The sequence below is a fragment of the Perna viridis genome, chromosome 6 (assembly GCF_037379345.1).
Source record: "Perna viridis isolate PV_CMFRI_1.1 ecotype Kerala chromosome 6, ASM3737934v1, whole genome shotgun sequence".
Taxonomy (NCBI): domain Eukaryota; kingdom Metazoa; phylum Mollusca; class Bivalvia; order Mytilida; family Mytilidae; genus Perna; species Perna viridis.
Window position 1 is genome coordinate 43,127,064 of NC_142450.1, and position 14,997 is coordinate 43,142,060.

Here is a 14,997-nt window from a genome sequence, read left to right on the forward strand (position 1 = left end):
TCCTTCCTACTCATCATGTCTGCTTTATAACTGTATAATAAAGTCATAGTAGATAAAAGACCTTTATCATGATTTTTATCAGCATTTGGTATGTCATTGTTAATGTGCAAGGTTAATATCAGAAACTATGACTGAGTGAAGAAAATCTGCTTCATCAATACTTGGAATGTATAGGGAACCCCCATTAGGTGTCTCATAATGTAGTTCAAATGTCAAGGTCATTAACTTCAGGTACAACAGCCTAGTCCTTAGAGACAGATTAGTTTGCCGATATCAAAATTAATGACTGAAAGTATTCTTCAGTCATGACAAAACGTGCTGGATGTTGATTAGTAAAAAGTTACTTTGCTGTCTTGATATTTGGTATGTGGTGATGTGTTAAATTCCGGGGTTGATGTCCTATGATCTTGAGGTCTAACTCTTTGTGTTGTTTTGTTTTTTTTTTTTTTTTTTCATGTAGCAAATATGCTGGGGCCATTATTTTTTGGCTTTCAACATAAGCTTTGAATATTTGGCATGTAAAAAGACAAGCTCAAAAAAATGTGTTGTGGACAAGAGTTGGTGACCATTAAACTTTAAATCAAATTTTTGTTTTTTGTTTTGCTTATTTATCTCTGATAATATAAATTTGTAATGAAGCATACTGGTTACCATCAAACTGTCACAACAAATTTCAATATAATAATTTGTTTTGTTTTACAATAAAATGTGTAAGGAAATGTTTTCACATTTTCCTGAAACTTTTTAAATTTGGTCTGATGTGTAGTAAATATGCCTTTTATATGGTCTGTTTTTTTTTTTTTTTAAATCACTAAATGATGACAGTACAACAAAAGCAGCATTCACATAAAAGTTTTATTAAAAATCTAGGACAACATGCATATTTCCTGGTATTGCACATATATAATAAATATTATATCACGATTATAAGTACATGTTTCTTCTGAAAAGTTTACACTTAGAGAATATACATGCAAGAACACCAGTAATAACTCAAAATGGAATGCAGTCAAGATTGCCATCAATAGTTCAAGGAACAACTGATGATTGAAAATGAAAAATCAATTAATAATTTTATTTGGAAAGCATATATTAAAGGTTACCAGCTTTAAAAATTGTCATGAATATGATGCTGTGTTTCCCAGGTTAAAATTTGTCTATCTCTGATTTTCAGAAATTGATGCTTTGTTTTTAGCCTAAAGAAAGTTTGAACTGGATGTATAATGAAATGTTACTATTATAAAAGTGAGACTTTGAACATGATGCTGAGGACTGAACAGAAATATGGATTGTCAGTATCAAATGAGGACCTTGATGCTTATTTTCCCTATTTCCATGTCTGTTTATATAATGCCTGTTGTATGGCTAATTTGTTATTGACTATCTTGATGATATTTGACCCAGGATTAATTCGTTATATTTCTATTACATCAACTGATCTACTGTTCATTAACCAGCCAATGCTATGTGAACCATTATTATGGCATAAGAAGTAAACTTATAAGATAAAATACACAAATAAAATGTTTCTTTGGACTTTGAACTCCTTTTTAACATAAGAAACAAAATGAACTTGTATTAATATGTTTCAAAGGACTACCACCTGATTTGTATTGATACAGTTAGACAGCTTGCTAAAGGAGGGAACATATGTAGGCTGTGTAAAAAAAAAATGTTTCTGTCTTAGACCTTTCATCTAAATGTTAAGTACAGCATGCAGTACTTTTGAATGAAACAGTGGCAACATCCATATTACAAATACATTATAATTTGAAGTTACCATCAAATATCTCTCACAAATTTCATCCTGATGTATGAAAAACTTTCATAATTGCAAACTTTTTGTAATTTACTCTATTTCAAATGAATGTCAAAACAACTGATACGATGATCACCTCATCATGGTCCATTCAATCCTGATGTTGTACAATAACTTAAGACGTGATGCATTTTGCAATAAAATATAAAAATTTAAAATTCATTTTCTTAAACGTCAGTTGAAAGAAATTGCCGGAGAGTATTCTTTACATCATCATCTTTAAAATACATACAAGAGGCCTGTAATTTACAAGACATATTGCTAGGAAGTCCAAGTTCGGATAAAATCCATTACATTTCATGTAAGACTTCTTCCATTTTCATGAACAATATGACAATGAAATGAATTTCTGGGAGAAAATAACATCCAATCTTCAACATATAAATATAAGAGGCTTGTAGTTTACAAGACCAGTTGCCAGAAAGTCCAAGTTTGGTTAAAATCCATTTCTCTTCCTGGAAAACTTCATCAAAATAATAATTTCATCTAGCATTAGTCCAATGGTTAACTATTAATTTTGTGCATGCTAAAAAAAGATCAAAATTACCCTAACATTAGCACAATGTCACATATAAATAACATTTTTATTTTCAAAATAAATTTAAATCTCATATTTGTATTTTGGATCTATCTACCTAGCAAAAAAGATAATATACGATTGAAATCCAAGGGAGGTAACTTAGTGTCCACGTTTTCATAAAAAAATAACAAAAATTCTATACCATGCAGTTAACATCACCATAACACAAAGGGGCAAATCCAGAAATTGTGAAAAAAGGGGGAACTGACCAGCCTAATAGGTGGGGAGGCAATCCAGTGCTTTTTTTGTATAATTAACCAAACATAAAGGAAAGGGGGTTCATTGGGCATATTAACTAATAAATTCACATCTCTTCAACTTTGTTCTACATTATTCTGCAGCATTTGATTTAACTCCAATCAAACATTAGTATCAAACAATGGATGTGCACTTTCTCCTTTGAAATACTGAAATAAATACAATACTGTAAAATCCATGCACACTAAGAGGTTTGTAAACAAAATACCTAATAAAAATAAAACTGGAATGACTATACACGAGGTACTGTTACACACATCCAATACTCATACAACAAAGATAATTCAGATCTAGCCACTACTTCTACCAGCAGATTTCATACAGTTACCACAAAATTTATCCACTTAACTTCAGACATAACACTGTGTACAAGCTTAGTTTTGTCTTCCATGTAAATTAAATATTGGTAATAATATTTGTATTCTGTTTATTTGGCACTGCAGTAGGTTTACTCTCTTCTAGGAGAATCACAATTTGATCAGATCATAACTGCTAATTTAAAAAAGATAATTATACATTTTAGATGCAATGTATTTTGAAGTATTGTATCAAAATAGAAAAAAAACATCAATACAGTTTAGATTTGACTGTTACACTTCATATACTTTTAGTTTGTATATCATGCACAGAACTAAAAGTTTTTTTTTTATACCATAACAGTGAAGCACAGTAAGTTATGAATTTGACATTTAACAATGATATCTCTAGTTTAACATGGAATGTCTATCATAAATATTCTTCCTCTGTTCCTGAACTGTGCCTTTCCATCGCTTCTGTTCATCTGACACACGGTTGATGATGGACCTCTGACGTGTTAGGTCAGGCCTGGATACCACAGGGGCAGTGGATGTCACTGAATGCTCATCCTGTAAAATAAAATTACAGGAAAAAATCACATATTAAGTATAAAAAAAGTTCTCAGATGAGTTGTTCTGTATGTTCTAATAACTGTTTCTGATACCTTAAGTTCTGCTGAAGTCAAAATCTAGGACATTCGTTGTCAAAATAATTTTAGTCAAGATGTTAAGAATGCAATTATTATGTTCCTGAAAACTTTACTTAATGCTTCATATACATTATTCTACAAATATGCATGTTTCCTTCCGTTACAAAATATATTACTACTGCAGTGTTTTGCTAACAACAGTCTGAAGTGTTAACATCAAATTTTAAAATAGACGTACAGATTAACCAGAACAGACTTTTGTTCGGAAAAGCAAATATGTTGTAGCCTAAATATCTAGTGCAGTGCAAGCTAGTGACAAATTGCTAGATTTGTATGAAATTTTGATATTTTATGTTAATTGGTGTTGGTACTTCACTGGATCTTAGCATTAAATATAGTAATTCATCTAAATTAAAAGTAATCACATTTTTTTAAAGAAAATTAATACCATCTTGCACTGCATAATACATTTTGGAACAATTTATATGAATTTCAGACTTCAAACCTTGTTTTTGACAGCTGTAGATTTATTCTAAAATATGTTGTTTATATTTTTGTTTTTAATGTTATATAAAAGTTGTAAAACATTTGTTCCTAAGTTTGACTTGTGCTTGTGTATTATATACATATAAAGATGCATTTAGCAATGTTTCAGTAGTAAATTTAACGTGTTATTTAAACTAAGAATGAAAACATTTCATTACAGATTATCCTAGATATTGACTTTGGCTGAACCTTAAAACATTGCACATACCAATCATCTAAGGAATACTATCTAGATAATTTACACTACACTGAATATTTCTTTCTTTTTCTGGTGGATAAAAGTATGATAGATTTGGCATAGTGAGTCTTATGTGACAACCACACAAGTAATCATATATGTATACTGTGAAGGTACTTTTATTTGTGAATATCGATTTTCATGGATCATAGGTTCATGGATTCTCATATTTGTGGTTTGACATTTCCCACAGTTAAAAAAAAAACAAAAACAAAAAACACAAAATATGTTTTTTTTTGTCAGGAATTTAATTACATTGTTTAAGTTTACCACGAAATCTACAAAAATTTGTATCCCACTTTCTTAGTTTTAATAAAAACAAACATGGTAAAAAAAGCACTGTCTAGTTTTCATCACGGAGTAACTTCATTAGCTCTTTTCAGCCGCTATAAAATCAATTCTAAATTGTACAAAATACATTAACACAAGTTATATAGGGATATATAAAAGAACAGAATGGGACAAAACAACCGATATACTTATTTTGGTGAAGACATTCTTTTAAGGAAAAAAAACAAAAAGTTAATGCCACACAGCTAAGAGTTTATCTTAAAAAATATAATTTTAAAGTACTGACTAGGTACTTCATACTTTCACATCTATAAATTGAAAATGCAACCATCTGTAACTCTTTGTTTAACATTACTACAAAGTCAATGACAGATTCAGAAAACACCAGCCATTTTATTAGACCATATTATGGGACAAAAAATATACATGATATGTGTAAAAATCTAGGTCAGTCAGATGGTAAAAAATGACTGCTGTTGTTCAAGAAATAAGTGGTGTGTATCATGAATAACAGGGTTTGTGTTATTGATTAGTAACTTGATAAGTACATATTGTATTTTAAACATATTTCTGTAATGTTGATTTTTTGTGCATCAAATTCACTGTAGGTTTGGAATCATTTAAAAAAAATAGGTCACCAAAAAGGCAGACAACAGATAAATCACAACAGGAAAATACAATCTTTTGTGTTGTGAAAAATAAATTTGCTTTGATTGACTTGATATTGTTTTTGACAAGTGTACTGAATTTCTATCTCTATACCCAAAGGAATTTTACCAGACTGAACAGCAATACTTTTCAAATAACAGCTAGTAAGTTACAGCAGATATATAACTACTTCTAATTTGTACATACATATTGTTAGTCATCATTAAGTCACATCAATGTTAACTAAAATGAGTGAGACCATTGAATATTGTTGACTAATCATGAGAAAAAGGGCAATGATAGAGGAAATGTTGTTGATAAATCATGAGAAAGTGGGCAATGGTAGAGGAAATGTTGTTGACAAATCAGGAGAAAGTGGGCAATGACCGAGAAAATGTTGTTGACAAATCAAGAGAAAGTGGGCAATGACCGAGGAAATGTTGTTGACTAATCAGGAGAAAAAGGGCAATGATAGAGGAAATGTTGTTGACAAATCAAGAGAAAGTGGGCAGTGACCGAGGCAATGTTGTTGACTAATCAGGAGAAAAAGGGCAATGATAGAGGAATGTTGTTGACAAATCAGGAGAAAGTGGGCAATGATTGAGGAAATGTTGATAAATCAAGAGAAAGTGGGTTATGATACAGGAAATGTTGTGGATTAATCAGAAGAAAGTAGGCAATGATAGAGGAAATGTTGTGGTACAGTATACAATGGATGTTTAGACAGGGCAGACAAAGTTTAAACATAAATGTGTACAATACATCATTTTATGAGGGCTTTCTGAGAGTAACAGATAAATATTTGGTGCTAATTTTTATTAGTAAGCCATGTCACGCCAACATAGTTATCAATTGAATTTCCATTATCAGAACAAAAAATGATCTTCAGCATTCCCATTCATTTACAGAGGATATTACATGTTTGTTGACACTAGAATCACTGCTTAAATGCTATTCAAATTGAAATGAATTCAATAAACCTTTTCAATGGTTTGCTCGTAGTTAATTTCATCATCATGCTAGAGAATTATTGCAGTATTAATTTTGGACTAGTTCCTCTTTCAAATACAAGTGCATGTAGCTAATAGCAAATTATAAACTGTTATATATATAATCTAATTTTACACAAATATATAAATATATAATGTATATTTCTGATTACAAGCTAAAATCATACTATGTCATTACTAGTTTGTTTTTTTTTAACTCCAAGCAATAGATTTGTAAGCAAACAAGTACTTTAAGTAAACCAATTTTTTAAACTTTGTAAGCTAACCTTATTCAAACTAATATAACATCTCTTAGGATTTAAAGGAAAAACCAAAAACACATAGATAAGGTTTTATTACTAATTACTGATCATGAAATTATATGAGTAGATTTAGGAAGGAGTGGTTTTAGTCATTCCTCGAATCATAAAGGTAATAAAATCTAAATCTAGCTGTAGAAAGTGTAGAAATTAAGAATTAGCAGAAAAAAATCAATTTCTTACATGAATTTGTAGAAAACTTGAAAAAACTTGTGGAAATTCAATCACCATCTAATAGTTTAATAATTGTATGAAGATATAACCTGAGAATGGAAGGAGGAATCACACAAAGTTTTGTGACAGTGCAAGGTGTTGATAACTATTAATTACAGAGATAAAGACTACAGTCAAAAGCCACATACCGTATCCTCTTCTTCTTGGTGTATTATGTACTGTATATCATCAGGCTTCCGACAAAATCATACCATTCAGTTTTATTTAATGTCATTTTAGATAGAGAAGGGATCAACAGATTTTTTTACCTATAGGATAAGTCTTTCAAAATTGTATTTGAATAAAAGGAGGAAAATGTAAAGAAATATTTAAAGAGATGTTCATTAGATCTCATGATTTATTGCAACATTCAATATTTTAATGTGACTTAGTTTTTTTCTTTACTTATAATGTTCCATAGAAACCCTACACAGCAAACTGAAGTTATTAGTGATATCAATCTCTAAATACTGCTGTTGCATTAATACACAAAAACTTATTCCAATTTAGAGCATTTTACTGGTTTAAAAATAACAAATATGTAGGACTCACAAACATGTCTGGTTCCACAAACATGTCCGATTTCACATACATATAATACGTCAAATTACCACAAACGTCGACTTCTTTGTCATGATATTTAAGCTACAAGTCAACACTGTTGGTTGTTCAGACAGCTGAGGGGTTCTAGTGTTCATGACTATGGTACAAAGTTCAGCAAAGCGGCTGTGATGCGATAAACATTCCATCATCCTTATGAGCTTGGATGTAGGGTTTAGTTGAAGAGCGATAATATCAATGAGAACCAGTATGTGTAATTGTGTTTTTATTATCATTATTTCTTTTTCCTTATCATACAACTCGAAATTATAGTTCATTGGTTGTCTCTGCATTTAAGGGATTTTCTTTTTTAAAATGAGAGAGGGTAAAATATTTAAGCCAGGAACCTGAGAAGAGTTCTAAGGGCCTGAATCAACCAACCAGGAACCTGAGAAGAGTTCTAAGGGCCTGAACCAACCAACCAGGAACCTGAGAGGAGTTCTAAGGGCCTGAATCAACCAACAAAACAAACATATGAAAATCAAACACATAATCATTAACTAGTATCCACAAGTATGAAAGTGTATTAAGTATGTAAGTTCTGTGAGGAAAAACCTTGGAATACAAACTGTGATGTCTGGTTGTTTTCATATCCTCTGAGCCAGATATGCGCCAACAGACAACTTTAATGTAAAATTGATGTCTCTGTGACAATGTTTTTTTTAATTTTCTAGATCACATCCTTGTAAGTGTTTATGTTTTTCTTGGTTTCAACAATTTAAAAGTTTTTGTATGTTGGTTTGTTAGTTGGTTTCCGTCCTTATACACATTTCAAGAAATGCAGCATGGTACAACTGCAGCAGAATGAACTCAGTTCACTGGGGCAAGTGTGGACACTATTTTAGTTTTTGATACACTACAACAAAGATTTACAGTTCATTATGGACACAACAACTGGTTTGAATCTAGTCTAATGACAACACCTATCTTCTCCTTTAGGCCCTTATTTTCAAATTGGGTGAGACAACAACCATAAAAATATATAGAGCTTGTATAAACATGATGAATATGAATCATGCATTTTTCTGGTCACACAGTGTCAAGGAAATATCATCTCTCTAAGCTCCAGAAAATTCATAAGACAAAGATAAACAGCTTTGTTTGATGTTTTGTAAATTGGATATGTTTGTGCAATCAAATAGGACACTTTTATGAGAGTGGCCACGTCATAGTAGGATGTAAAATGTTTTGCAATTTCCATGAGAATAATTGATGTCATAATATGAAATGATTGTGAAATCGGACAACTTGTGAAACCGGACTTGCATCTGAGTCTTACAAATATACTTCTGTAAGACTTGGAATATTTAGAAGCATGTCAAGGTATATGTAACTGTTTACAAGTTATTTCCATAGCTTTTCCTTCAGTCAGTATTAGGATGACGACATTCCTAGCTTTCTGTGACATTACATTATAAGCATTGTCAGTCTAACAATACAGTACTATACTAACAAGTCACAAACATCCATATTGTTCCATGCATATAATACACAAATAATAACAGAGGCTATATCTGTCAAAAGATTTCAAAATATTATGCAAAACTTGTATACTTAAGTATTTGAAATATATTATATCTTTTTTGGCTGCAAGCCAAATTTGCATCATATTTTTGTAACAAAATGTTCTTACAATCATCTACATGCTCCAAATAAACAAGTTAAACAGTAATATGCCTGATGCCAAATTTGACTTTAATTTAAAATGTAGTACATGTAGCTGAGATAATTGAGAAAATTTTGGGGAGGATTCATTGATCAACTGACAAGGTGATTCAAATGAATTTAGATTCAACAAAATATTACACAGGACTAAACTATGGGAATATCTAATGAAGATTTTGTGAGTTACATTAAATTCCATTCAGTGGTGTAGGAAGTTTAACAGATAAAATAAGGTTACGCCTCTGCATAACAGAAGTACTGAGGAACTACTGACACCCAAATCAGGGTACCCCCATTTTGCAAACAGGAGGTATAAAAAATATTGAAATTACTTTTTCTGTTTATATTTGTGTATTATACAAAAGACTATATAAAACAGGCTTTCCCCAAGCCCTAATGGTTACCAAATTCACCTCCTCACTGACGTGCTGTTGATAAGACGATGGTCGCCATGACACTAGATGATCCAATAAGAACAGGAATACCATATAAACAAACAGTAAAGACACCACACAAATGGTGAATATTACAACAACCTGTAAGAAACATTGGTATATTTGATTCAGTTTGTATTAAATTTCAGTGATCAGATAAGGAATACTTAATGATTCATAGGTTACACAAAAAATAATATGAAATTCCCAAATTAATACCACTAGTTCATCTAAGATCTTCCAGTACATAAACTCAAACTTAATCCTGTCTCCCCATAAAATTAAAATGTTACTCTATAAAGTAATATGATCTTTGAAATTATGTGTACAAACCATGAAACCAATGTTACTAATAATTAATGGTTTTATTTTCCTTTTAAAAATGTCTTGATTTACCTTTATGGTAGTTGTATTTCTACTTTCATACTTGCATTCACACTGTGGACAAAGCTTTGAAGAAGCGTCTTTCACCACTTCAACACATGTACTAAAACAGTCAGCAAAATTATTTCATGATAAAGGCTGATATATAATCATCAAAGCAATACATGTACATCTATATTTTTCATCATATGTATCATCTGGACTTGACAATAAAATCCAACACTTTCTCTTTAAAATAAGCTAATCAGAAAGAATCCTACTCGGGGTGGATCCAGATACTTTGAAAAGAAGGGGTACCAGCCAGGGTTCCTCAGAAAAAGGGAGTGCTACAACATCATTTACCATTTTTGTCAATTTTACACATGAAGACATCAAATTTCCAATAAAAAGGAGGGTTGCCAACCCCTGCAATCTCCTTGGATCCACCACTGCTACTGCAGAAATAAAAGAAAACAGCTTTTGAATGAAAAATATATTCAAATAAAATCACATTACATATTTCTTTAGTGAAATATAATAGAAAGTGCTGTACCTACCACATGTTAGGGTTAACATTAGCACTGATGTAAACAGTGCGATCCTGTATCGTGTCATTTAGCTTTGGACAAACACATCTACACCTGACATCTTCAAAACTGGTCTCCTCAGAGGCTGCCTAAAAGGCGTCAACATAAATTTATTAACTGTAACACAATCGGTGACTTTTGTAAATTAATAATTTTTTGCATGTAGACAATGGTCAACCCAAGGCCTAATCTAGACATCAATTATAAGGAGAAGTATTAGTAAATTATGTTTGAAAAATTTCAATATTAACATTTTTGTCTATGTAATCTATTACAAAAACTCCATTTCAAAGACAAATAGGAGAAGTGAGCACAATCAAAGAGATGTTTTTAATCATTCTCTCTCTAGATAAGGCTTTGGCACAGTCAACCTAATTTTATATTTCTACAGGAAGAAGCAAGCAATAATGAATTTACTTAAAACTCTTTATAACAGACACAAAAATCTTGGATCTAAAAACAAAAGTTACAAATCATGAAATAATTAAAATCTACTTAAACCAACAAAATTATATGTCAATTTCCTGATACCCTACTTACCCTACTTTTTATGCCTACCCTAAGGCAGCAACTATTTAATTTTGGGGAAGGGGGGACAAAGAATTTTTTACCAAAAAGGTTGAATCTAAACATTTGGAGCAAGTATGGACAAACCATTCAAGCCCGACACAGCTCTCAATTTTTATTCCAATTAAATATTTGATACAGGATAAGAATTTGACCTGAACCAAAGTGACCCATTTAGGCCCTTATTCATACAATTGTTTTAATGGTTACAGTCACAACCCCTGAAATTCCTTCTGAGGCATGGCACTTTGTGGTACTGTCAGTACAGTTTCACAGAAATCCATTCATTTGTAGTCAATTCATTGTCTGGACATTATAAAAATGCTTGTTTGTAACCCCTTTTTGACTCCTCATTCTAAATCAGTTAAAGTAAAAAGACCTAAAAAATCAATGCCAAAAACCTTTTGCAGTATGGCACCTAGTGCATAATTTCATTAAGACCCATTCAATTGTCTGGATATTATGAAAATGATCACATCTGAATGTCAGAACAATCTTAGAATATATGATAGCATTATATTTTCAGTCTTATAAAAACATACAAAATTGAATTTTGTTCCTAATCTATAAGATTCAGATATACAAAATGTAGCATGTGTTTTTCTTGCTCATAACAGTCATTGGTCATTGGACTGCCTATTCAGTTTTCTCAAGTTATCAATTAATCAAGGAGAAACAAATAAAGTTTAGAAAGAGATATATCATAACTGATCATCAACATAGTGGCACACCACTCTGAGACATACCTATTAACCTTATGGGTCCACTTTGCAAGTGAACTCCTGCAATTCATTTCAACGCTGCAGGAGATTTTGCATGACAACAATTTCGACAAAATATTTTGTGTGCATCACACATGTATTTACATACATTGTATGTACTTTTTAAGGAATAGTGATAACTTTTAAATCCTTATTTCGTCTCCATTCAGTTTGACAGCAATTAGTGGATGGGGAGTGTCTTTAGGCTAATCATTCACATATCTGAATAGCATCAATAACTAATGGAATTGTGATGGCAACGCCTGAGTGGTCGCAGAAATATTATCAGCAAATGTACCACTATTCATGGGTTCATAAACTGTGATCATATTTAATAACTTGTACAGTTTTCTATTTGTGTTATATACAAGTCGGGCTGCATATTTGATAGTAGGAGCAAGCTCCTGTGCTTAAAAATGGGCAGATTTTATGTTGGTCAGACACAGAACAAGTCACAGAAGTTATGATGTCTGTCAATGTCAATGCATTGCCTTTACCAGATGTTTAAAAAAATTTGTAATTAAATCTTGACGAAAATGTAAATATCCAATGTGTCAAAAAGTACCTCTGTGCTGACACATGCAACGTTCTTAAAATTTTAGTTTCTATAAAGAAGGACCAGTGTGAATGGACATGTTTTACATGTGAGGAGAAATTGCCCAACCAAGACTCACTAGTTTGTGGTTGCTGTCTGGAATGGCAGCATTATCAGTTAAAATGTGCCAAAACAATTTCACTGGATGTGCAAACTTCAGCTGACATTTTCATACCCATGGGGTTGTTATACACCTTACCTACATGTACAATGTACATGTATTCACGTTATATTTGTTTAAAATTGTCTTTCAAGTTTGTTTAATGTGTATCTTGTCTTAATACTAAATGATTTTTAATCAATATTGGTTACATCAGGTAAGATTTATTAACTTTTATTGTTCTTATATCATTTTGTAAATATTTGTATAAAATGAATATCTCACAAAACTAACGTAAATGAAGGGTTTCTGTCACGATCGTGTATGTTATTGACTGAAACAAAATGTGTGGCGATTAGCCTGAAGAGGCTCCCCATCCTCAAATGTATGGACAAGCAGCCACTGCCTTTTCTAAACATGACCATTGAAATCACATAAAATTTCAAGTTGGTCCCTAATTTTCCTCTCATAGACTGATAGAGAAAACTTGACAAATATGTAGTTTCAAAGTTAACACTTAGTCCCTAGGTCAAGCGCAACACATACTGAAATGTGCATCGTTCCATGTTTTTGATCTAGTGAGTGGACCCCGCGATAAAATGGGAACAGAGTATACTGTAATCTGTATATCGTATATTGAATTAACCTATTTATTATTAAGCTGTTGCTAATGTCACTATTATCTTTCTGAATTGACATATGAAATTACCTTTGCAGAGGATATAACTAAGATGAAACAGGCAATGATTACATTGAGATATCCCATTGCTAAAAGCAGGAGACCTTCAATACATCAATTATTCTGCATTTTTATTATTATCGGAAATGATTTCTTGTGCTCAAGGGACGTAATTTAAAAAGCGATGTAGAAAATACCGAAAAATAGAGTAACGCACTAAAACGTTCTTTAAAAAAGAGTAATCAAGGGAACCAAGGTTGTAGCGGTAATCAAAAGAATGTAATCCAGGGACAAAGACCAGACATACACAACAAAGAACATAAAGTAACTAAAATCATACATACAAAGTAACAAAAGTAAATGAGCAACTCGGACTCCACTAAAAACTGGGAGCATGGACCAGGTGCACCGATAGGGTAAGCGTCCTCTGCTTTTCTAGAAACCCCCGCCGAGTTGCTCATAAAAAGTTAAGTCCGGGGTAGACAAACGAGGAAAGGAAAACTATGACCCGTTGAATACAGAATAAAGAGTAATTAAGGGAACTAAGATTCTATTGGAAATCAAGTGTGTGATCAAGGGACAAAGACCAGACATGGTAAATAAACACACACAGCAAAGAACATAAGATAACCAAAATAATACATACAAAGTAACAAGAGTAAACGAGCAACTCTAACTCAACTAAAAACCAGGAACATGGACCAGGTGCACCGGTAGGGCACGCGTCCTTAGATTTTCTAGGAAAACCGCCGAATTGCTCGTATAAAGTCAGTACAGGGTAGAAGTTTAAAATTTTTTTTTCAAATTTTTTTTTCTAATTTTATTCTTCTCGGAAATTTAAACTAAATTTTTTACATTAATTTTTTGTTATATCATATAACTTATTCTTATGTTTTTTTCTTTAACAGAGGCCACCATACCATGATACCAGCACAGCTGTTCCATGTCCTGTGTGTTGTGTGTGCTACAGTTATTTTTCAATTTCCCAAAATACCAAAATAGCTATTGCAACATATACTCCAGAAATTCTAGTCATTTAAACTAAAACGAAAGTATAGGTAATCAAAAATGGTATTGTTAATTTCGTGGAAAAGTTATTATTTTAGGTAGATCCATACAGATCTGTAATTAATTAAATTGTATTAATAATAATAATGAAAAACATATTTATTGGAGTGTCACATACCGATTGCACAAATAATATGCTAAAAACAAATAAGATACAGCAATAAATATCTAGCCATTGGTTGAACTTATGAGACACTGTTAACCGGAATTATGTACATTTAATATATTACTTCGCTTGTAAAAAGAGAAATGAAATCTTTAATGGATCATAACGGTGTATCTATCTGCACCATGAAAACTAATTTGTTCAACGTGTCAGTTTTCCTTTCCTCTTTCGGCTACCCCGGACTTGACTTTTTATTAGCAGCTCGGCTGGTGTTTCTTGAAAATTTGGGGATGCTTACCCTACCGATGCACCAGTTTTTACTGGAGACCGAGTTGCTCATTTATTTTTGTTACTTTGTATGTATTGTTTTAGTTACTTTATAACTGCAAGGTTAAGCCATATTCTGATATGGGGTCTAAATGTTCAGCATTATGAGATCTATTTGCCGTCAATTTTTGTGTAAATCTGTTAAGCCATGTTGTAGTTGTTACCTTTTTTGACATTATTTTTACCATTTTAACGTCATTACTTTCAAGAATCTTCTGCACTGGAACACTTGTGCTCTGACTCTGATTTCAACATAGCTTGGCATAAATGTTCTATAGAATGTTCTGCATAGTACTG

General features: G+C 31.8%; 1 protein-coding gene across 4 annotated transcripts; it reads right to left on the bottom strand.

Moving 5' to 3' along the window:
* Positions 1-836: 836 nt before the first annotated feature.
* LOC148615073 (proton-transporting V-type ATPase complex assembly regulator TMEM9-like) lies at positions 837-13,347 on the bottom strand. 4 transcript variants are annotated; one of them, XM_088589734.1, is made up of 6 exons: positions 13,230-13,347; positions 10,468-10,586; positions 9,944-10,034; positions 9,527-9,649; positions 6,998-7,042; positions 837-3,523 (listed from the first exon to the last, which is right to left on the bottom strand). In XM_088589734.1, the coding sequence occupies exons 1-6, from the start codon at positions 13,284-13,286 to the stop codon at positions 3,362-3,364; spliced, it is 597 nt and encodes a 198-aa protein (XP_088445860.1). In that variant the 5' UTR covers positions 13,287-13,347; the 3' UTR covers positions 837-3,361. The 4 variants fall into 4 exon arrangements, with proteins under 4 accessions (XP_088445860.1, XP_088445859.1, XP_088445862.1 ...); XM_088589733.1 differs by having other exon boundaries at positions 9,518-9,649; XM_088589736.1 differs by lacking the exon at positions 6,998-7,042.
* Positions 13,348-14,997: the final 1,650 nt, after the last annotated feature.